This window comes from Procambarus clarkii, unplaced genomic scaffold, assembly GCF_040958095.1.
Source record: "Procambarus clarkii isolate CNS0578487 unplaced genomic scaffold, FALCON_Pclarkii_2.0 HiC_scaffold_1201, whole genome shotgun sequence".
Lineage (NCBI taxonomy): Eukaryota > Metazoa > Arthropoda > Malacostraca > Decapoda > Cambaridae > Procambarus > Procambarus clarkii.
In genome coordinates, this window is record NW_027190231.1 from 19,811 (window position 1) to 43,589 (window position 23,779).

The 23,779-nt window shown below is 46.8% G+C and overlaps 2 protein-coding genes across 2 annotated transcripts; both read left to right on the plus strand.

Annotated features, from left to right (window-relative positions):
• The first annotated feature begins 2,837 nt into the window (after positions 1 to 2,837).
• Positions 2,838 to 11,892, plus strand: LOC138362096 (streptococcal hemagglutinin-like). Its single transcript, XM_069320986.1, has 4 exons — positions 2,838 to 3,225; positions 4,648 to 4,807; positions 10,454 to 10,757; positions 11,032 to 11,892. The coding sequence occupies exons 1-4, from the start codon at positions 2,838 to 2,840 to the stop codon at positions 11,890 to 11,892; spliced, it is 1,713 nt and encodes a 570-aa protein (XP_069177087.1).
• Positions 11,893 to 22,825: 10,933 nt separating this feature from the next.
• On the plus strand, positions 22,826 to 23,302 carry LOC138362097 (uncharacterized). The gene has a single exon (XM_069320987.1). It carries the CDS (start codon positions 22,826 to 22,828, stop codon positions 23,300 to 23,302), a length of 477 nt encoding a protein of 158 aa, XP_069177088.1.
• Positions 23,303 to 23,779: the final 477 nt, after the last annotated feature.

Genomic DNA, 23,779 nt, shown 5'->3' on the forward strand with positions numbered 1-23,779 from the left:
ACCCTCAATTTGCTACATCCTCATGCGGCAACACCCTCAACCTGCTACATCCTCAAGCGTCTACACCCTCAACCTGCTACACCCTCAGCCGGCTACACTCTCAACCTGCTACATCCTCAACCTTGTACATCCTTAACCGGCTACACCCTCAACCTGTTACACCATCTTTCAGCAACACCCTCAATCTGCTACACCCTCAAATGGATACACCCTCAACCTGCTACACCCTCAACAGGCTACACCCTCAACCTGTTACACCCTCAACCTGCTACACCCTCAAGCGGATAAACCCTGAACCTGCTACACATTCAAGCGACTACACCCTCAACCTGTTACACCCTCCACCTCCTACACCCTCAGTCGGCTACACCCTCAACCTGCTACACCCTCAATCTGCTACACCTTCAGCCGGTTACACCCTCAACCGGCTACACCCTCAACCTGCTACACCCTTAACTGGCTACACCCTCAACCGGCTACACCCTCAACCTGCTACACCCTTAACCTGCTACACCCTCAACCTGCTACACCCTCAACCTGTTACACCCTCAACCTGCTACACCCTCAACCTGCTACACCCTCAACCTTGTACATCCTTAACCGGCTACAACCTCAACTTGTTACACCATCTTTCAGCAACACCCTCAATCTGTTACACCCTCAAATGGATACACCCTCAACCTGCTACACCCTCAACAGGCTACACCGTCAACCTGTTACACCCTCAACCTGCTACACCCTCAAGCGGTTAAACCCTCAACCTGCTACACCTTCAAGCGACTACACCCTCAACCTGTTACACCCTCCACCTGCTACACCCTCAGTCGGCTACACCCTCAACCTGCTACACCCTCAATCTGCTACACCTTCTGCCGGTTTCACCCTCAACCGGGTACACCCTCAACCTGCTACACCCTTAACTGGCTACACCCTCAACCGGCTACACCCTCAACCTGCTACACCCTTAACCTGCTACACCTCAACCTGCTACACCCTCAACCTATTACACCCTCAACCTGCTACACCCTCAACCTGCTACACCTTTAAGCAACTACACCCTCAACCTGTTACACCCTCCACCTGCTACACCCTCAGCCGGCTACACCTCAATTGGCTACACCCTCAACCTGCTACCCCTCAACCGGCTACACCCTCAACCGGCTACACCCTCATCCTGCTACATCCTTAAGCAACTACACCCTCAACCGGCTACACCCTCATCCTGCTAAACCCTCAATCTGCTATATCCTCAGCCGGCTACACCCTCAACCGGCAACACTCTCAACCAGCTACACTCACACCGGCTACACCTCAACCAGAAACACCCTAAACCAGCTACACCCTCAAACTGCTACACCCTCAACCTGCTATACCGTCAACATGCTTTTCCCTTAGCAGGCTACACCCTCAACCAGCTACACTCACACCGGCTACACATTCAACCAGCTACACCCTCAACCTGTTACACCCTCAACCTGATACACCCTCAACTTGCTACGCCCTCAACCGGCTACACCCTCAACCTGCTACACCCTCAGCGGGCTACACCTCAACCGGCTACACACTCAACCTGCTACACCTCAACCGGCTACACCCTCAACCAGCTACACTCACACCCGGCTATATATTCAACCAGCTACACTCAAACCGGCTACACCCTCAACCTGTTACACCTCAACCTGCTACACCCTCAAGCGGCTAACCCTCAATCTACTACACCCTCAGCCGGCTACACCCTCAACCGGCTACACCCTCAACCTGCTACACCCTTAACCTGCTACACCCTCAACCTGCTACAACCTCACCCTGTTACACCCTCACCTGCTACACCCTCAGCCGGCTACACCCTCAACCGGCTACACCCTCAACCTGCTACACCCTCAACATGCTACACCCCCAACCGGCTACACCTCAATCTGCTACACCTCAAGCGAGTTCACCCTCAACCGGCTACACCCTCAACCTGCTAAACCCTCAATTGCTACATCCTCAACCGGCTACACCCTCAACCGCAACACCCTCAACCAGCTACACTCACACCGGCTACACCCTAACCAGAAACACCCTAAACCAGCTACACCCTCAACCTGTTACACCCTCAAACTGCTAAACCCTCAACCTGCTACCGTCAAACTTTTCCCTTAGCAGGCTACACCCTCAACCAGCTACACTCACACCCGGCTACACATTCAACCGGCTACACCCTCAACCTGTTACACCCTCAACTGCTACACCCTCAACCTGCTATACCGTCAACATGCTTTTCCCTTAGCAGGCTACACCCTCAACCAGCTACACTCACACCCGGCTACACATTCAACCAGCTACACCCTCAACCTGTTACACCCTCAACCTGCTACACCTCAACCTGCTATACCGTCAACATGCTTTTCCCTTAGCAGGCTACACCCTCAACCAGCTACACTCACACCGGCTACACATTCAACCAGCTACACCTCAACCTGTTACACCTCAACCTGCTACACCTCAGCTACCCAACCTGCTAACCGTTACAACTCATGCTACACCCTCAATTGGCTACACCCTCAACCAGCTACACCCTCAACCCGCTACACCCTCAACCTGCTACACCCTCAACCTGCTACACCCTCACCCAATTGCACTTACACCTGGCTACACACTCAACCACTTACACCCTCAACCTGTTACACCCTCAACCTGCTACACCCTCAAGCGGCTACACTCTCAACCTGCTACACCCTGAACCTGCTATACCCTTAACCTGCTACACCTCTCAACCTGCTACACCCTCAACCTGTTACACCCTCAATTTGCTTCACCCTCAACCTGTTACACCCTCAATTTGCTACATCCTCATGCGGCAACACCCTCAACCTGCTACATCCTCAAGCGTCTACACCTCAACCTGCTATACCCTCAGCCGGCTACACTCTCAACCTGCTACATCCTCAACCTTGTACATCCTTAACCGGCTACACCCTCAACCTGTTACACCATCTTTCAGCAACACCCTCAATCTGCTACACCCTCAAATGGATACACCCTCAACCTGCTACACCCTCAACAGGCTACACCCTCAACCTGTTACACCCTCAACCTGCTACACCCTCAAGCGGATAAACCCTGAACCTGCTACACATTCAAGCGACTACACCCTCAACCTGTTACACCCTCCACCTCCTACACCCTCAGTCGGCTACACCCTCAACCTGCTACACCCTCAATCTGCTACACCTTCAGCCGGTTACAACCTCAACCGGCTACACCCTCAACCTGCTACACCCTTAACTGGCTACACCCTCAACCGGCTACACCCTCAACCTGCTACACCCTTAACCTGCTACACCCTCAACCTGCTACACCCTCAACCTGTTACACCCTCAACCTGCTACACCCTCAACCTGCTACACCCTCAACCTTGTACATCCTTAACCGGCTACACCCTCAACCTGCTACACCCTTAACTGGCTACACCCTCAACCGGCTACACCCTCAACCTGCTACACCCTTAACCTGCAACACCCTCAACCTGCTACACCCTCAACCTATTACACTCTCAACCTGCTACACCCTCAACCTGCTACACCTTTAAGCAACTACACCCTCAACCTGTTACACCCTCCACCTGCTACACCTCAGCCGGCTACACCCTCAATTGGCTACACCCTCAACCTGCTACACCCTCAACCGGCTACACCCTCAACCGGCTACACCCTCATACTGCTACATCCTTAAGCAACTACACCCTCAACCGGCTACACCCTCAACCTGCTAAACCCTCAATCTGCTATATCCTCAGCCGGCTACACCCTCAACCGGCAACACTCTCAACCAGCTACACTCACACCCGGCTACACCCTCAACCAGAAACACCCTAAACCAGCTACACCCTCAAACTGCTAAACCCTCAACCTGCTATACCGTCAACATGCTTTTCCCTTAGCAGGCTACACCCTCAACCAGCTACACTCACACCCGGCTACACATTCAACCAGCTACACCCTCAACTGTTACACCCTCAACCTGCTACACCCTCAACTTGCTACGCCCTCAACCGGCTACACCCTCAACCTGCTACACCCTCAGCGGGCTACACCCTCAACCGGCTACACACTCAACCTGCTACACCCTCAACTGGCTACACCCTCAACCAGCTACACCCTCAACCCGCTACACCCTCAACCTGCTACACCCTCAACCTGCTAACCCTCACCCAATTGCACTTACACCTGGCTACACACTCAACCACTTACACCCTCAACCTGTTACACCCTCAACCTGTTACACCCTCAACCTGCTACACCCTCAAGCGGCTACACTCTCAACCAGCTACACCCTGAACCTGCTATACCCTTAACCTGCTACACCTCTCCACCTGCTACACCCTCAACCTGTTACACCCTCAATTTGCTTCACCCTCAACCTGTTACACCCTCAATTTGCTACATCCTCATGCGGCTACACCCTCAACCTGCTACATCCTCAAGCGTCTACACCCTCAACCTGCTATACCCTCAGCCGGCTACACTCTCAACCTGCTACATCCTCAACCTTGTACATCCTTAACCGGCTACACCCTCAACCTGTTACACCATCTTTCAGCAACACCCTTAATCTGCTACACCCTCAAATGGATACACTCTCAACCTGCTACACCCTCAACAGGCTACACCCTCAACCTTGTTACACCTTCAACCTGCTACACCCTCAAGCGGTTAAACCCTCAACCTGCTACACCTTCAAGCGACTACACCCTCAACCTGTTACACCCTCCACCTGCTACACCCTCAGTCGGCTACACCTCAACCTGCTACACCTTCAGCCGGTTACACCTCAACCGGCTACACCCTCAACCTGCTACACCCTTAACTGGCTACACCCTCAACCGGCTACACCCTCAACCTGCTACACCCTTAACCTGCTACACCCTCAACCTGCTACACCCTCAACCTGTTACACCCTCAACCTGCTACACCCTCAACCTGCTACACCTTTAAGCAACTACACCCTCAACCTGTTAAACCCTCCACCTGCTACACCCTCAGCCGGCTACACCCTCAACCGGCTACACCCTCAACCTGCTACACCCTCAACCGGCTACACCCTCAACCGGCTACACCTCAACCTGCCACATCCTTAAGCGACTACACCCTCAACCGGCTACACCCTCAACCGGCTACACCCTTAACCTGCTACACCCTCAACCTACTACACCCTTAACCGGCTACACCCTCAACCTGCTACACCCTCATTCAGCTACACCCTCAATCTGTTACACCCTCAACCTGCTACACCCTTTTCCTGTTACACCCTCAACCACCTACACCCTCAACCGGCTACACCCTCAACCTGCTACACCCTCAACCGGCTACACCCTCAATCTGCTACACCATCAACCTGCTACACCTTTTCCTGTTACACCCTCATCCACCTACACCCTCACCCTGCTACACCCTTAACCGGCTACACCTTCAACCTGTTGAGCAGGGCTATAGTGTTATTTCTTATAGTTATAATTGATGTGAACACTTAATTTGAGGTCAGTGGAGGCGCTTCTTAATAAACAATATATACTCTCGTGATTTAGTTCAGTTTGGGGTTCAAAGAAAAAGGAGCATACCAATTTTATTTCACAGAAAACGAATTTATCATAAACACATGTATTTGTCTTATAATATGGAAATGCATTCATAATAAGTAACAATACATATAGCCAAATTTCTGTGAATCTTTTACCATGTTGGAATCTGTGGAAATGAATGAGCAAATGTGCTGGCTGCTGAAGGCGCTAAAGGAAACCACATTGGTTTCATTTTGGATACAAATGTCCATGGAGATTCAGAATGGAAACAATTATAGTAGAACATGCAGAGAAGTTTAAGAATCTGTGGTGAGAGTGATGGACACAACCTTGACAACTATACTTCATAGAATGTTAAACATCTAAGAGTTATTAGAAATGTGTAGAATAATAAACACTACATTGTTTGAGTTAGGGAATACACCATTTGTTATATAGATACTGTTCTTAAAGATTCCCCCATTTTGCACCCGCAAGATAACCTAAGATTTTAAGGGTTGACGAATGTTAATCTTCTTGTTTGATAAACTGTGCACTTGAGACAGTTAATAAGAATACGCCAATATATAAGACAACAAAAAGTTTTCAGAATGTTTCACACCACTATCAAGAAACATTTAAAATTTATATAAATTATTTTAAGGAATACTACATAAATTTTATATTTAAACATGATATTAGTGTTTAGTGGAATGCATAAGGAGTCAAATTGTGTTAAAAAGAGTGATTTTTAGAAAATTTGGATAACTTTTTTCTGATCATAGAATAACTAAATGTATTTTGAAGGTTTCATACAGCCATTAAATAACATTCACAATTTATTAATGAATTTTACAAAAAACACCATCATTTTTTTATATAAACATGTTAAAACTATTTGTAATACATTAGGAACAAAATAGTTCTAGAAAAAACATTTATTATAAAACCTTTGTGTTTGGATTTTTTAATTAAAAGTTTCTCAAATGCTCTCCTGCACCATTCTCAATGCAAGTAATTCCTACACCTATGGGGGAAGTTAGATGAAACTTTTCAACGCGTTTTGTGTTTGCTGGGCTTCCCCTACCTCCTCATCTCCCTTCTCTTACCCTCCCCTCTTCCCCCTTCTCTTCCCCTTCCTCCTCATCCCCCCCCTTCTCTTACCCCTCTTCTTCCCCTTCCTCCTCCTTCCCCTTCTTTTACCCCTTCCCCTACTTCCTTTCCTCCTCATCCCCCTTCTCTTATTTCTCCCTTCTTCCCCTTCCTCTCATTCCTCTACTCTTACCCCTCCCCATCCATTTCCTTCTCATCCCCTTTCTTTTACCCCTCCCTCCTTCTCCTTCCTCCTCATTCCCCTTCTCGCAACCCCTCCTCGCTTCCCCTACCTCCTCATTCCCCTTCTCTTACTTCTCCCCTCTTCCCTCTCCATTACACCATGCTACTACATCAGGCTACTTCACCACGCATCTATACCACGTTACTACACCAGGCTGCTACACCACGCACACAACTACAAATGAAAAATGAATAAAAATGATGAACCAATCTCTATTATGATGTTTTTTCTTTGACTAAATGTAGATATATATTTTTTTAATTTTTACATTTCCTATTTTATTCATATTTTAACGTTTTAACTTTAAAAACTTTATAATAGATGACACAAAGTTTCAAATTAGGGTACGAAAGGTGTTACAAAGTTTCAAATTAGGGTTAAGTACGTAGGCTTTGGTTACAAGTTTGGAAACGTATTTAAATCCACAAAAAATAACGTATCTAATGTGTCAAAACAAACGTTTCCAATCTTTCAAACACTTTACAGGGACGATGAGGAAACTTAAAATTGTTTCTTGGGCCCTGACTCCTTCCCACACGCTGACCCTCGCTCCCTCCATAACCCTCACCCACTCCCTGATCCTCACCCACTCCCTGACCCCTCATCCACTCCCTGACCACCATCCACACCCTGACCCTCACCCACTCCCTGACCCTGACCTCTACCTGACTCCCACCCACTCTCTGACCTTCACACACTCCCTGACTCTCACCAACTCCCTGATCCTCACTCACTCCCTGACCTAGACAAACTCCCTGACCTTCACCAATTCACTGACCCTCACCCACTCCCTGACCCTCACCCACTCCCTGACCCTCACCCACTCTCTGACCCTCACCCACTCCCTGACCCTCACCCACTCCCTGACCCTCACCCACTCCCTGACTCTCACACATTCCCTGACCCTCACCCACAACCTGACCCCTCACCTTCTCAATCTGACTTTCAACCAATCCCTGACTTCTCCCCACTCCATAACCCCTCACCCACTCCCTGACCCCTCACCCACTCCCTGACCCTAACCCACACCCTGACCCCTCACCCACTCCCTGACCCTCACCCACTCCCTAACCCTCACCCACTCCTTGACCCTAACCCACTTCCCGACTCCCACCCACTCCCTGACCCCCACCAACTCCCTGACCCCTAACCCACTCCCTGAATCCCACTCACTCCCTGATCCCTAACCCATTCCCTGATTCCCACTCACTCCCTGACCCTCTCTACAACCTGACCCTTACCCACTCCCTGACCCCCACCCACTGACACTCACCCACTCCCTGGCCCACTCCCTGACCCCCCACCAACTGTCACTCACCAACTCTCTGACTCCCACCCACTCCCTGAACCTCACCCACTCCCTGACCCTCACCCACTCCCTGACCCTCACCCACTCCCTGACCCTCACCCACTCCCTGACCCTCACCCACTCCCTGACCCTCACCCACTCCCTGACCCTCACCCACAACCTGACCCTCACCCATTCCCTATTCGTCACTCAATCTCTGACTACTACCCACTCCCTGACCCCCACCAATTCCTTTACCCATACCCACTCCCTGAACCCCACCCACTGACACTCACCCACTCCCTAACCCTCACCCACTCCCTGACCCCCACCCACTGTCACTCACCCACTCCCTGACCCTCACCCACTCCCTGACTCCCACCCACTCTCTGACCCTCACCCACTCCCTGACTCCCACCCACTTCCTCACTGTACATAAAACACACACGTGCACACAAACACTCACTCAGGCAAACAAACAGTAACATACATGTACACAAACACACATACACACAGACACACAAACTATAACATACACGTAAACACAAACAAACACACACACTCTCAATCCCTCAAACAATAACATACACTTACACGCACACTCAGGCACACTAACAATAACATACACTTAAACACACACTCATCCACACATACAATAAGATACACTTACACACACACTCAGGCACACAAACAATAACAAACACTTACACACACACTCAGGCACACAAACAATAACAAACACTTACACACACACTCAGGCACACAAACAATAACAAACACTTACACACACACTCAGGCACACAAACAATAACATACACTTACACACACAAACACACACACAAGCCAGGATGAACAAACAATGGTCTTCCTGGTTCAGGTGTTTGTTAAGGTCATTATCAACGTCGTGCACTAATATAATCATCAAGTGATAACATTAACTTTATTATATTATACAAATGGTCCCTTAAAGGAGAAAGTTAACAATAGTTCCTACAGGAATATATTGTTAATGGCGGACAATACGGACAATATCCTCGCCCCAAGACGTCATCTGTGAAGACCAAACTTACCTGCCCAGAGATCATTGTCTCTGTCCAGGGTGGAGAACTTCATTCCACTGAGGGTCTCGTGTAGTACAAGGACGTCCCCCATGGTACTCCTTCCCTGGTACTCGTCCACCAGCAGCTGGTACCTGGTCCATAGTAGGAGATGAGAGAAGTACAAGGCAACACATAGTTAGAGGTGCAGGTACCTGGACCATGGTAGGAGATGAGAGAGGTTTCCGGCAACACACAGTTACAGGTGCAGGTACCTGGTGCATGATAGGAGATGAGAGAGGTACCAGGCCACACACAGTTACAGGTGCAGGTACCTGGTGCATGATAGGAGATGAGAGAGGTACCAGGCAACACACAGTTACAGGTGCAGGTACCTGGACCATGGTAGGAGATGAGAGAGGTTCCGGCAACACACAGTTACAGGTGCAGGTATCGTTTTGCATGATAGGAGATGAGAGAGGTACCAGGCAACACACAGAGGTGCAGGTACTTGGTCCATAACAGGAAACAGAAAAGGGTACCAGATAGAGTAGTGATGGGAACTCACAGATAAATGTCGCAGGCAGTCATTTGGAGATTCTATAGAAAAATATACTCAAATAATGTCTTGGACCCAATTGGTGAACTGGGAAGAAAATATGTCGCAATTATTGCAACAGTTGCAACAAGCAGAACTACAAGCACCACAGTCAGCAGCACAGGTAGCAGCACTACAAGCACCACAGTCAGCAGCACAAGCAGTAGCACTACAAGCACCACAGTCAGCAGCACAAGCAGTAGCACTGCAAGCACCACAGTCAGCAGCACAAGCAGTAGCACTACAAGCACCACAGTCAGCAGCACAATCAACAGCACTACAAGCACCACAGTCAGCAGCACAAGCAGCTGCACAACAAGCACAACAGTCAGCGGCCCAAGCAGCAGTACTACAAATGCTACAGTTACCAGCACAAGCAGAAGTACTACAAGCATCACAGTCAGCTGCACAAGCAGCAGTACTACAAGTACCACAGTCAGCAGCACAAGCAGCTGCACTACAAAAATAACAGTCAGCAGCACAAGCAGCAGCACTTCAAATACCACAGTCAGCTGCACAAGCAGCTGCACTTCAAGTACCACAGTCACCAGCACAAGCAGCAGCACTACAAGTACCACAGTCAGCTGCACAAGCAGAAGTACTTCAAGTACCACAGTCACCAGCACAAGCAGTAGCACTACAAGCATCACAGTCAGCAGCACAAGCAGCAGCACTTCAAGTACCACAGTCAGCTGCACAAGCAGAAGTACTTCAAGTACCACAGTCAGCAGCACAAGCAGCAGCACTACAAGCATCACAGTCAGCTGCACAAGCAGAAGTACTACAAGTACCACAGTCACCAGCACAAGCAGAAGTACTACAAGTACCACAGTCAGCAGCACAAGCAGCAGCACTACAAGCATCACAGTCAGCTGCACAAGCAGAAGTACTACAAGTACCACAGTCAAGCAGCACAAGCAACAGCACTACAAGCATCAAAAGCAGTAGCTCTACAAGTACAATTGTCAGCAGCATAAGCAGGAACACTACAAGCACTACAGTCAGCAGCACAGGCAGCAGCACTGCAAGCATCACAAGCAGCACCACTACAAGCATCACAGTCAGCAGCACAAGCAGTAGCACTACAAGCATCACAGTCAGCTGCACAAGCAGAAGTACTACAAGTACCACAGTCAAGCAGCACAAGCAACAGCACTACAAGCATCAAAAGCAGTAGCTCTACAAGTACAATTGTCAGCAGCATAAGCAGGAACACTACAAGCACTACAGTCAGCAGCACAGGCAGCAGCACTGCAAGCATCACAGTCAGCAGCACAAGCAGCAGTACTAGAAGCATCACAGTCAGCAGCACAAGCAGCAGCATTACAAGCATCACAAGCAGCTGCACTTCAAGCACCACAGTCAGCAGCACAAGCAGCAGCACTACAAGCACTACAGTCAGCAGCACAGGCAGCAGCACTGCAAGCATCACAGTCAGCAGCACAAGCAGCAGTACTACAAGCATCACAGTCAGCAGCACAGGCAGCAGCACTGCAAGCATCACAGCCAGCAGCACAAGCTGTAGCTCTTCAAGCACCACAGTCAGCAGCACAAGCAGAAGCACTACAAGCATCACAGCCAGCAAAAACAAGCAGCAGCACTACAAGCATCACAGTCAGCAGCACAAGCAGCAGCACTACAAGCATCACAGTTAGCCGCACAAGCAGCTGCAGTACAAGCATCACAGTCAGCATCACAAGCAGCAGAACTACAAGCATCACAGTCAGCAGCACTACAAGCACAATAGTCAGCATCACAAGCAGCAGAACTACAAGCATCACAGTCAGCAGCACAAGCAGCAAAACTACAAGCATCACAGTCAGCAGCACAAGCAGCAGCACTACAAGCACAATAGTCAGCAGCACAAGCAGCTGCACTACAAGCCCCACAGTCAGCAGCATAAGCAGCAGCACTACAAGCATCACAGTCATCATCACAAGCAGCAGCACTACAAGCACCACAGTCAGCAGCACAAGCAGTAGCAGTACAAGCACCACAGCAGCACAAGCAGCAGTACTTCAAGCACCACAGTCAGCAGCAAGAGCAGCAGCACTACAAGCATCACAGTCAGCAGCACAAGCATCTGCATAACAAGCAACACAGTCAGCAGCCCAAGCAGCAGCACTACAAGCACCACTGTAAGCAGCACAAGCAGCAGAACTGCAAGATTCTCAGTCAGCAGCACAAGCGACAGCACTACAAGCATCACAGTCAGCAGCGTAAGCAGTAGCACTACAAACATCACAGTCAGAAGTACAAACAGTATCACTACTTGCATTACACTCAACACAGAAACAACAAAAGCACTAACAACAGTAACAACAACAGCACCAGCAACGGAAACAACAGACACACCAGCAGCAGAAACAACAGCAACACCAGCAACAGTAACAACAGTAGCACCATCAACAGTAACAACAGTAGCACCAACAACAGTAACAACAACACCATCAACACCAGCAACAGTAACAAAAGTAGCACCAGCAACAGTAACAATAGCAGCAACCATAGCAAAAGTAACAACTGAACAACTACTGAGTAACAACAGCAACATTAATAATAGCAGCAACAGTAACAATAGCAGCACCAGCAACAGTACTAACATCAGAAAGGGTAACATCAGCAGAACCATCAAAAGTAACAACAGTATCAGCAACAGTAACAACAGCAGTACCATCAACAGAAACAAAAGTAGCACCTGCAACATTAACCACAGCAGCACTAACAACAGTAACAACAGCAGCACAAGCAACAGTAAAAACAGCAACAACAGTAACAACAGCAACACAAGCAACAGTAACAACAACAGTAACAGTAACAACAGCATCACCAGGAAGAACAGCAGCACCAGCAACATTAAGAAAAGCAACACCAGGAACAGTTTAAAAAGTATCACCAGTAACAGTAACAACACCAGCAACAGTAAGAAGAGGAGCACCAGCAACAGTAACAACAGCAGCATTAGCAACAGTAATAACAGCAGCATTAGCAACAGTAACAACAGCAGCACAGTAACAACATCAGACACAGTATCAACAGCAGTAACAGTAACAACAACAACACCAGTACTAACAGCAGCAACAGTAACAGTAACAAAAGCAGCAACAGTAACAACAGCAGCGGCAGCAGCATTCACAACAGCATCACCAGTAACAGTAACAACAGCAGCACCAGTAACAGTAAAGAAACCGGCAACAGAAACAAAAGCAGCACCAGTAACATTAACGACACCAGCAACAGTAACAACAGCAGCACCAGAAATAGTAACAACAGCAGCACAAGCAACAGAATCAACAATAGCAACAGTAACAACAGCAGCCACAGTAAGAACAGCTCCAACAGTAACATCAGTGGCCACAGTAACAACATCAACAGAAACAACAGCAGCACCAGTAACAACAGCAGCAACTATAACACCTGCAATACAGTAACAACAGCAACACCAGGAACAAAAGCAACAGTAACACCAGCAACAGTAAGAACAGCATCAATAATAATAACAGCAGCACCAATAACAACAGCAACAACGGTAACAACAGCAGCACCAGGAACAGTAACAACAGCATCAACAGTACCAATAGCAGCAAAAGCAACAGTAACAACAGTAGCACAAGCAACAGTAACAGCAGCAACACCAACAACAGCAACTCTAGGAGCACAAGCAACAGTCACACCAGCAACACCTGTAACAACAGCAGCACAATCAACAGTAATAACAGCAGCAAAAGTAACAACAGCATCAACAGTAATAACAACAGCAGTACCAGCAACAGTAACAACAATAGCAGCAGTATCAAAAGTAGCACCAGCACAGTAGGAACAACAGCAACAGTAGGAACAACAGCAACAGTAACAACAGCAGCACCAGTAACAGTAACAACAGAAGCATGGGCAACAGTAACAAGAGCATCAACAGCAACAGTAACAACTGCAGCACCAGCAATGGTAACAACTGCAGCACCAGCAATGGTAACAACAGCAGCACAAGAAAAATTAACCAGAGCAGCACCAGCAACAGTAACCAAAACCGCTCAAGCAACAGTAAGAGCAGCAGGAGCAGTAAAACAGCAACACCAACAACAGTAAGAACAGCAGCATAAGCAACAATAACAGCAGCACCAACAACAGTAACAACAGTTGTACCAGCAACAGTAACAATAGCAGCACCAGCAACAGTAACAACAACAACAACAACAACAACAACAATAACAACAGCTGGAATAGTAACACAGCAGCATCAGTAAACACAGCAGCAACAGTAACAACAGCAGCAACAGTAGCCACAACAGCACCAGTAACAAAAGCAGATAAAGTAACAACAACTGCACCAGTAACAACAGCAGTAACAGTAAAAACAGCAGCACTATTAACAACAACAGTAACAACAGCAGGACCAGCAACTGTAATAACAGCAGCACCAGCACTAATAACAACAGCAGCACCAGGAACAGAAACAACAGCAGCTCCAGCACCAGTAACAACAGCAGCACCAGCAACAGTTACAACAGCAGGACCAGCAACAGTAACAACAGCAGCACCAGCATCAGTAACTACAGCAGCACCAGCAACAGTAACAACAGCAGCAACTGTAACAACATCAGCAATACTTCAAGCATCACAGTCTGCAGCACAAGCAGTAGCTCTACAAGCAACACAGTCATCAGCATGGGCACAAGAAGCAGCGTTACAAGCATCACAGTCCAGTAGCATTTCAAGCACCACAGTCAAAAGCACAAGCATTATCACTACAAACACCACAGTAAGCAGTACAAGCTGTATAATTACAAGCACCACAGTCAGCAGCACAAGAAGTAGCTCTGCAAACAGCATAGTCAACAGCACAAACAGCAGCTATACAAACCCGACAGTCAGCATCACAAGCAGTAGCAGCAGTAAAATCAGCAGCAATAGTAACAACAGCAGCAACTGTAACATCAGTGGCAACAATAACAACAGTAACACCAGTAACAAAATCAGCACCAGATACATTTAAATGAGCAACACCAGGAACAACAACAGCACCAGTAGCCGTAACAAAAGCAGAACCAGTTAAAACAGCACCAGAAACAGTAACAACAGAAGCACTAGCACAAGTAACAACAGCAGCAACAGAAACAACAGCAGCACCAGCAACAGTATCAACAGCAGCAACATTAACAACATCAGACACAGTAACAACAGCAGTAACAACCGCAACACCAGTAACAACAGCAGCAACAATAACAGTAACAACAGCAACACAAACAACAGTAACAACAGCAGTACCAGTAACAGTAACAACACCAGCAGCAATAACAACTGCTGCACCAGCAACAGTAACAACAGCAATACCAGCATCAGAAACAATTATAACAACAGTAACAACAGCAGCCACAGTAACAACAGCAGCAACAGTAACAACAGCAGCCCCAGCAACAGCAACAACAGCAGCAACAGTAATAACAGCAGCAAAAGGAAAAGTAACAATAGCAGCACAATCAACAGTAACAATAACAGGAACATTAGCAACTGCAGCAACAGTAACATCAGCAGCAACAGAAACAATAGCTGCAACAGTAACTACATCAGCAACAGTAACGACAGGAATAACAGTAAACACCGGCAACAGTATCAACACAAGCAGGAGAAACAACAGCAGCAACAGTAACAACTGCAGGACCAGTAACAACAGCAGCAATAGTAACAGGAGCATCAACAGTAACAACAGCAGCAAAAGTAACAACATCAGCAACACTACAAGCACCATAGTCTGCAGCACAAGCAGTAGCTCTACAAGCAACACAATCATCAGCATGGGCACAAGCAGCAGCATTTGAAGCATCTCAATCAGCAGCGTTTCAAACACCAAAGTCAGCAGCTCAAGCTGTATCACTACAAGCACCACAGTAAGCAGTACAAGCAGTATCACTACAAGCACCACAGAAAGCAGTACAAGCAGTATCACTACAAGCCCAACAGTAAGCAGCACAAGAAGTAGGTCTTCAAACAGCAGTCAGCAGCACATGCAGTAGCTCTGCAAACAGCACAGTTCGCAGCACAAGCAGTAGCTCTGCAAACAGCACAGTTCGCAGCACAAGCAGTAGCTCTGCAAACAGCACAGTTCGCAGCACAAGCAGTAGCTATACTAGCACGAGAGTCACCAGCACATGCAGTAGCAGCAGTTAAATCAGCAGCAATAGTAACAACAGCAGCACCAGCAATACTAACAACTTCAGCAACTGTAACAACAACAACAACAGAAATATAAGCAGAAACAGTAACAACAGCATTACCAGGAACAAGAGCAGCACCAGCAACATTAACAAGAGCAGCACCAGCAACATTAACAAGAGCAACACCAGTAACAGTTTAAACAGTAGCACCAGTAACAGTAACAACACCAGCAACAGTAACAAGAGCAGCACCAGCAACAGTAACAACAGCAGCTACAGTAACAACAGCAGCAACAGTAACAACATCAGCCATAGTAACAATAGCAGCAACACTAACAACAGCAGCATCAGTAACAATAGCAGCACCAACAACAACAGCAACACCAGCAAATGTAACATCTGCAGCACCAGCAACAATAACAAAAGCACCACAAGCAACAGTAACAGCAGCAAGAGCAGTAAAAACAGCAGCGCCAGCAACAGTAACAAAAGCAGCACAAGCAACAGTAACAGCAGCACCAACAACAGTAAAAACAGGAGCAACAACAACAACATCAACATCAGTAACAGCAGCAAAACTGCGTTAGTAACAACACCAGCATCAACAACAGTAACAACAGCCGCAACAGTATTAACAGCAGCAACCGTAATAACAACAGCACCCAGTAACAAAAGCAGATAAAGTAACATCAACAGCACCAGTAACAACAGCAGTAACAAAAAACAGCAGCAGAATTAACAACAGCAGCACCAGCAACAGTAACAACAGCAGCACCAGTAAACAGTAACAACAGTAGCAACAGTAGCAACAGCAGTAACAGTAAAACACCGGCAACAGTATCAACGCCAGCAGCAGTAACAACAGCAGCAACAGTAACAACAGCAGGACCAGTAACAACAGCAGCAATAGTAACAACAGCATCAACAGTACAACAGCAGCAAAAATAACAACATCAGCAACACTACAAGACCATAGTCTGCAGCACAAGTAGTAGCTTTACAAGCAACAAAGTCAGGAAGGGCACGATCAGCAGCATTACAAGCATCACAGTCAGCAGCATTTCAAGCACCAAAGTCAGCAGCTCAAGCAGTATCACTACAAGCTCAACAGTAAGCAGTACAAGCAGTATCACTACAAGCCCAAAAGTAAGCAGCACAAGAAGTAGCTCTTCAAACAGCACAGTCAGCAGCACAAGCAGTAGCTCTGCAACTAGCACGACAGTCAGCAGCACAAGCAGTACCAGCAGCTAAATCAGCATCAATAGTAACAACAGAAGCACCAGCAATAGTAACAACAGCAGCAACTGTAAGAACAGCCACAACAGAAACATCAGCAGCAACAATAACAACAGCATCACCAGTAACTACAATACACGGCAGAAGCAGCTGGACTACAAGCATCATAGTCAGCAGCACAAACAGCAGCACTACAAGCAGCAGCACTACAAGCATCAAAGTCAGCAGCACAAGCAGTAGCTTTCAAGCCGAACAGTCAATAGCACAAGCAGCAGCACTACAAGCACTACAGTCAGCAGCACAAGCAGCAGTAATACAATCTCCAAAGTCAGCAGCAGAAGCAGCTGCACTACAAGCATCACACTCTGCAGCACAAACAGCTGCACTTCAAGCATCACAGTCAGCACGCAAGCAGTAGCACTACAAGCACCACAGTCAGTAGCACAAGCCGCTGCACTACAAGCACCACAGTCAGCAGCACAAGCAGCAGCACTACAAGGACGACAGTCAGCAGCACAAGCAGAAGCACTCCAAGCACCACAGTCAGCAGCACAAGCAGCAGCACTACAAGCACCACAGTCAGCAGCACAAGCAGGAGCACTACAAGCACCACAGTCAGCAGAACAAGCAGCAGCACTACAAGCACCACAGTCACCAGCAGAAGCAGCAGCACTACAAGCCACACAGTCAGCAGCATAAGCAGCAGCACTAAAAAACATCACAGTCAACAGCATAAACAGCAGCACTATAAGCATCACAGTCAACAACATAAGCAGTAGCACTGCAAGCCTGACAGTCAGCCGTACAAACAGTAGCACTACTAGCATTACAGTCAACACAGAAACAACAACAGCACCAACAACAGTAACAACAGCAGCACCAAGTACAGTAACAACAGACACACCAGCAACAGAAACAACAGCAAAATAAGTAACAGTAATAACAGTAGCACCATCAGCAGTAACAACAGTAGCACCATTAACAGTAACAACAGTAGCACCAACAACAGTAACAAAAACAACACCAGCAACACCAGCAACAGTAACAATAGTAGCACCAGCAACAGTAACAACAGCAGCATTAGCAACAGTAACAACAGCAGCATTAGCAACAGTAACAACAGCAGCAACAGTAACATCATCAGATACAGTAACAAGAGCAACACCAGTAACAACAGCACCAGCAGTAACAGTAACAACACCAGCAACACTAACAACAGCAGCACCAGTAACCGTAACAAAACCAGCAACAGTAACAACAGCAGCACCAGTAACAGTAACGACACCAACAACAGTAACAACAGCAGCACCAGCAACGGTAACAACAACAGCACAAGCAACAGAAACAACCAATAGCCACAATAACAACAGCAGCTACAGTAAGAACAGCAGCAACAATAACATCAGCGGCAACAGTAACAACAACATCAACAGTAACAACAGCAGCAACAGTAACACCTGCAATACATTAACACCAGCAACACCGAGAACAAAAGTAACAGCAACACCAGCAACAATAACAACAGCATCAACAATAACAACAGCAGCACCAGTACAAACAGAAGCAACAATAACAACAGCAGCACCAGTAACAACAGCAGCTACAGTAACACCTGCAACACCAGTAACAACAGCAACACCAGGAACAGTAACAACAGCAACACCAGCAACATTAACAACAGCATCAACGGTACCAATAGCAGCAAAACCAACAGTAACAACAGTATCACAAGCAACAGTAACAACAGCAACATCAGCAACAACAATATAGGAACACAAGCAACAGTCACAACAGCAACACCTGTAACAACAGCAGAACAATCAACAGTACAAACAGCATCAACAGTAATAACAGCAGCAAAAGTAACAACATCATCAACAGTAAAACCAGCAGCAAAAATAACAACAGCAGTACTAGTAACAGTAACAATAACAGCAACAGTAACAATAACAGCAACAGTAACAACAGAAGCATGAGTAACAGTAACAACAGCAACACCAGCAACAGTACGACAGCAGCAACAGTAACAACATCAGACTCAGTAACAACAACAGCAATAGTAACTACCGCAACACCAGTAACAACATCAGCAACAGTAACAACAGCAGCACCAGCAAGAGTAACAAAAGCAGCACAATCAACAGTAACAAAAACATGAACATTAACAATAGCAACAACAGTAACATCAGCAACAATAGTAACAACAGCATCAAAAGTAACAATAGCAGCTAAAGTAATATCAGCAACACTTCAAGCACTATAGTCTGCAGCACAAGCAGTAGCTCTACAAACAACACAGCAGGAGGGGCACAAGCAAAAGCATTACAAACATCACAGTTAGCAGCATTTCAAGCACCAAAGTCAGCAGCTCAAGCAGTATCACTACAAAGCACCACAGTAAGCAGTACAAGCAGTATCACTACAAGCCCAACAGTAAGCAGCACAAGAAGTAGCTCTACAAACAGCAGTCAGCAGCACATGCCGTAGCTCTACAAACAGCACAGTTCGCAGCACAAGCAGTAGCTATACTAGCACGACAGTCAGCAGCAAAAGCAGCAGCCCTACAAGCATCACAATCAGCAGCGTAAACAGCAACACTACAACCATCACAGTCAGCAACATAAGCAGTAGCACTACAAACATCACAGTCAGCAGCATAAGCAGTAGCACTGGAAACCTCACAGTCAGCAATACAAACAGTAACAACAGCACCAACATAAGTAACAAAAGCAGAACCAGCAACAGTAACAACAGACACACCAGCAACAGAAACAACAGCAACACCAACAACAGTAACAACAGTAGCACCATCAACAGTAACAACAGAAGCACCAAAAAAAGTTACAAACAACAACACCAGCAACCGTAACAAAAGTGGCACCAGCAACAGTAACAATAGCAGCAACTATAGCAACAGTAACAACAGCACCAACAGTTATAACACCAGCAACTGTAGCAACAGCAGCAATAGCAATAACATCAATGCCATGAACTGTAACAACAGCAGCAACAGTAACAGCAGTAGAAACAATAACATCAATGACAACAATAAAAACAGCAGGAACAACTAAAACACCAGCAACAGTAAATACAGCAAACAGCAACAGTACCAACAGCAGGCTCAGTAACATCATCAACACCAGCAACAGGAACAACAGCAGCACCAGCAAAAGGAACAACAGCAGTACCAGCACCAGTAACAACAGCAGCAACAGTAACAATAGCAGCACCGGCAACAGTAACAAACCGCAGCAACAGTAAGAATAGTAGCACCAACAACAGTAACAACAGCAACACCAGCAACAGTAACAACAGCAGCACAAGCATCAGTAACAACAGCAACTACTTAACAACAGCAGCACAAGCAACAGTGCCAACAGCAGTAACAGTAATAACAGCAGCAACAGTAACAAAAGCAGCACCAGCAACAGTAACAACATCAGAAAGTGTAACATCAGCAGCACCAGCAACAGTAACAACAGTATTAACAACAGTAACAACAGCAGTACCAGAAGCAGAAACAAAAGTAGCACCTGCAACATTAGCCATAGTAGCACTAACAACAGTAACAACAGCAGCACCAGCAACAGTAACACAGCAATACCAGTAACAACTGCAACACAAGCAACAGTAACCACAGCAGCAGCAGTAACAACAACATCACCAGGAACAACAGCAGCACCAACAACATTAACAAGAGCAAACACCAGGAACAACACCTGAAGCAGCAACATTAACAAGAGCAACACCAGGACAACAGCAGCACCAGCAACATTAACAAGAGCAATACCAGGAACAACAGCAGCACCAGCAACAGTTTAAAGAGTAGCACCAGTAACAGTAACAACACCAGCAACAGTAATAAGAGTAGCACAAGCAACAGTAACAACAGCAGCATTAGCAACAGTAACAACAGCAGCATTAGTAACAGTAACAACAGCAGCAACCGTAACAACATCAGACACAGTATCAACAGCAGCAGCAACAGTAACAACTGCAACACCAGGAGCAACAGTAATAGTAACAACAGCAGCAACAGTAACAACAGCAGCACCAGTAACAGTAACAACACCAGCAACAGTAACAACAGCAGCACCAGTAACCGTAACAAAACCAGCAACAGTAACAACAGCAGCACCAGCAACAGTAACAACAGCAGCACAAGCAACAGAAACAACAATATCAACAATAACAACAGCAGCCACAGTAAGAACAGCAGCAACAGTAACATCAGCGGCAACAGTAACAACAACAACATCAACAGCAACAACAGCAGCACCAGTAACAACAGCAGCAACAGTAATACCTGCAATACATTAACAACAGCAACACCAGCAACAGTAACAAAAGCATCAACAATAACAACAGCAGCACCAATACCAACAGCAGCAACAATAACAACAGCAGAACCAGTAACAACAGCAGACACAGTAACACATGCAACACCAGTTACAACTGCAACACCAGACACAGTAACAACAGCAACAGTAACAACAGCATTAACAGTACCTATAGCAGCAACACCAGCAGTAAAAACAGTACCACAAGCAACAGTAACAACAGCAACACCAGCAACAACAACATAGGAGCACAAGCAGCAGTCACAACAGCATCAACAGTAATAACAGCAGCAAAAGAAACAACAGCAGTACTGACAACAGTAACACAACAGCAGTTCTAACAACAGTAACAACAACAGGAACAGTAACAAAAGCAGCACCAGCAACAGTAACAACAACAGCAACAGAAACAACAGCAGCACCAGAAACAGTAACAAAAGCAGCAACAGTAACAACAACCGCACCAGCAACAGTAAAAACAGTTGCAACAGTAAAAACAGCAGCACCAGCAACAGTAACAACAGCAGCCACAGTGTGAACAACAGCAGCACCAGCAACAGAAACAACAGCAATACCAGCATCAGAAACAACAATAGCAACAGTAACAACAGCTGCCACAGAAACAATAGCAGCAACAGAAACAACAGCAATACCAGCATCAGAAACAACAATAGCAACAGTAACAACAGCTGCCACAGAAACAATAGCAGCAACAGTAACAACAAACAGCACCAGGAACAGTAACAACAGTAGTACAATCGACAGTAACAATAGCAGAAAATTAACAACAGTAGAAGCAGTAACATCAACAGCAACAGAAACAACAGCAGCAAGAGAAACAACATCAGCAACAGTAACAACAGCAGCAACAGTAAAGCACCGGCAACAGTATCAACACCAGCAGAAGTAACAACAGCAGCAACAGTAACAACAGCAGGACCAGTAACAACAGCAGCAATAGTAACAACAGCATCAACAGTAACAACAGCAGCAAAAGTAACAACATCAACAACACTACAAGCACCATAGTCTGCAGCACAAGCAGTAGCTTTACAAGCAACACAGTCAGAAGGAGGAGCATGACCAGCAGCATTACAAGCATCACAGTCAGCAGCATTTCAAGCACCAAAGTCAGCAGCTCAAGCAGTATCACTACAAGCTCAACAGTAAGCAGTACAAGCAGTATCGCTACAAGCCCAAAAGTAAGCAGCACAAGAAGTAGCTCTTCAAACAGCACTGTCAGCAGCACAAGCAGAAGCTCTGCAAAGAGCACAGTCCGCAGCACAAGCAGTAGCTATGCTAGCACGACAGTCAGCAGCACAAGCATTACAAGCAGTTAAATCAGCATCAATAGTAACAACAGAAGCACTAGCAATAGTAACAACAGCAGTAACTGTAACAACAGCCACAACAGAAACATCAGCAGCAACAATAACAACAGCATCACCAGTAACTACAATCAGCGGCAGAAGCAGCTGGACTACAAGCATTAAAGTCAGCAGCACAAGCAGCAGCACTAAAAGCATCACAAGCAGTAGCTCTACAAGCAGCATAGTCAGCAGCACAAGCAGGAGCACTACAAGCACCACAGTCAGCAGCACAAGCAGCCGTACTACAAGCATCACAGTCAGCAGCACAATCAGCTGCACTACAAGCATCACAGTCAGCATCACAGTCAGCAGCACAAGCAGCAGCACTACAAGCATCAAAGTCAGCAGCACAAGCATTACTCTTCAAGCCGCACAGTCAGTAGCACAAGCAGCAGCACTATAAGCACTGCAGTCAGCAGCACAAGCAGCAGCACTACAATCTCTAAAGTCAACAGCACAAGCAACAGTACTACAAGCATCACAAAGAGCAGCACAAGCAGCTGCACTATTAGCCTCCCAATCTGCAGCACAAGCAGCTGCACGTCAAGCATCACAGTCAGCAGCACAAGAAGCTGTGCTTCGATTCTGTGCTGTGATAAACGATTCTTCGCGGCAGGGGATCGTATTCCAGGGACCTGCCCGAAACGCTACGCGTACTAGTGGCTGTACAAGAATGTAACAACTCTTGTATATATCTCAAAAAAAAGCAGCACTATAAGCATCAAAGTCAGCAACTTAAGTAGTAGCTCTACAAGCACCACAGTCAGCAGCACAAGCAGCAGCACTACAAGCACCACAGTCAGCAGCACAAGCAGTAGCAGTATAAGCACCACAGTCAGCAGCATAAGCAGCAGCACTACAAGCACCACAGTCACCAGCA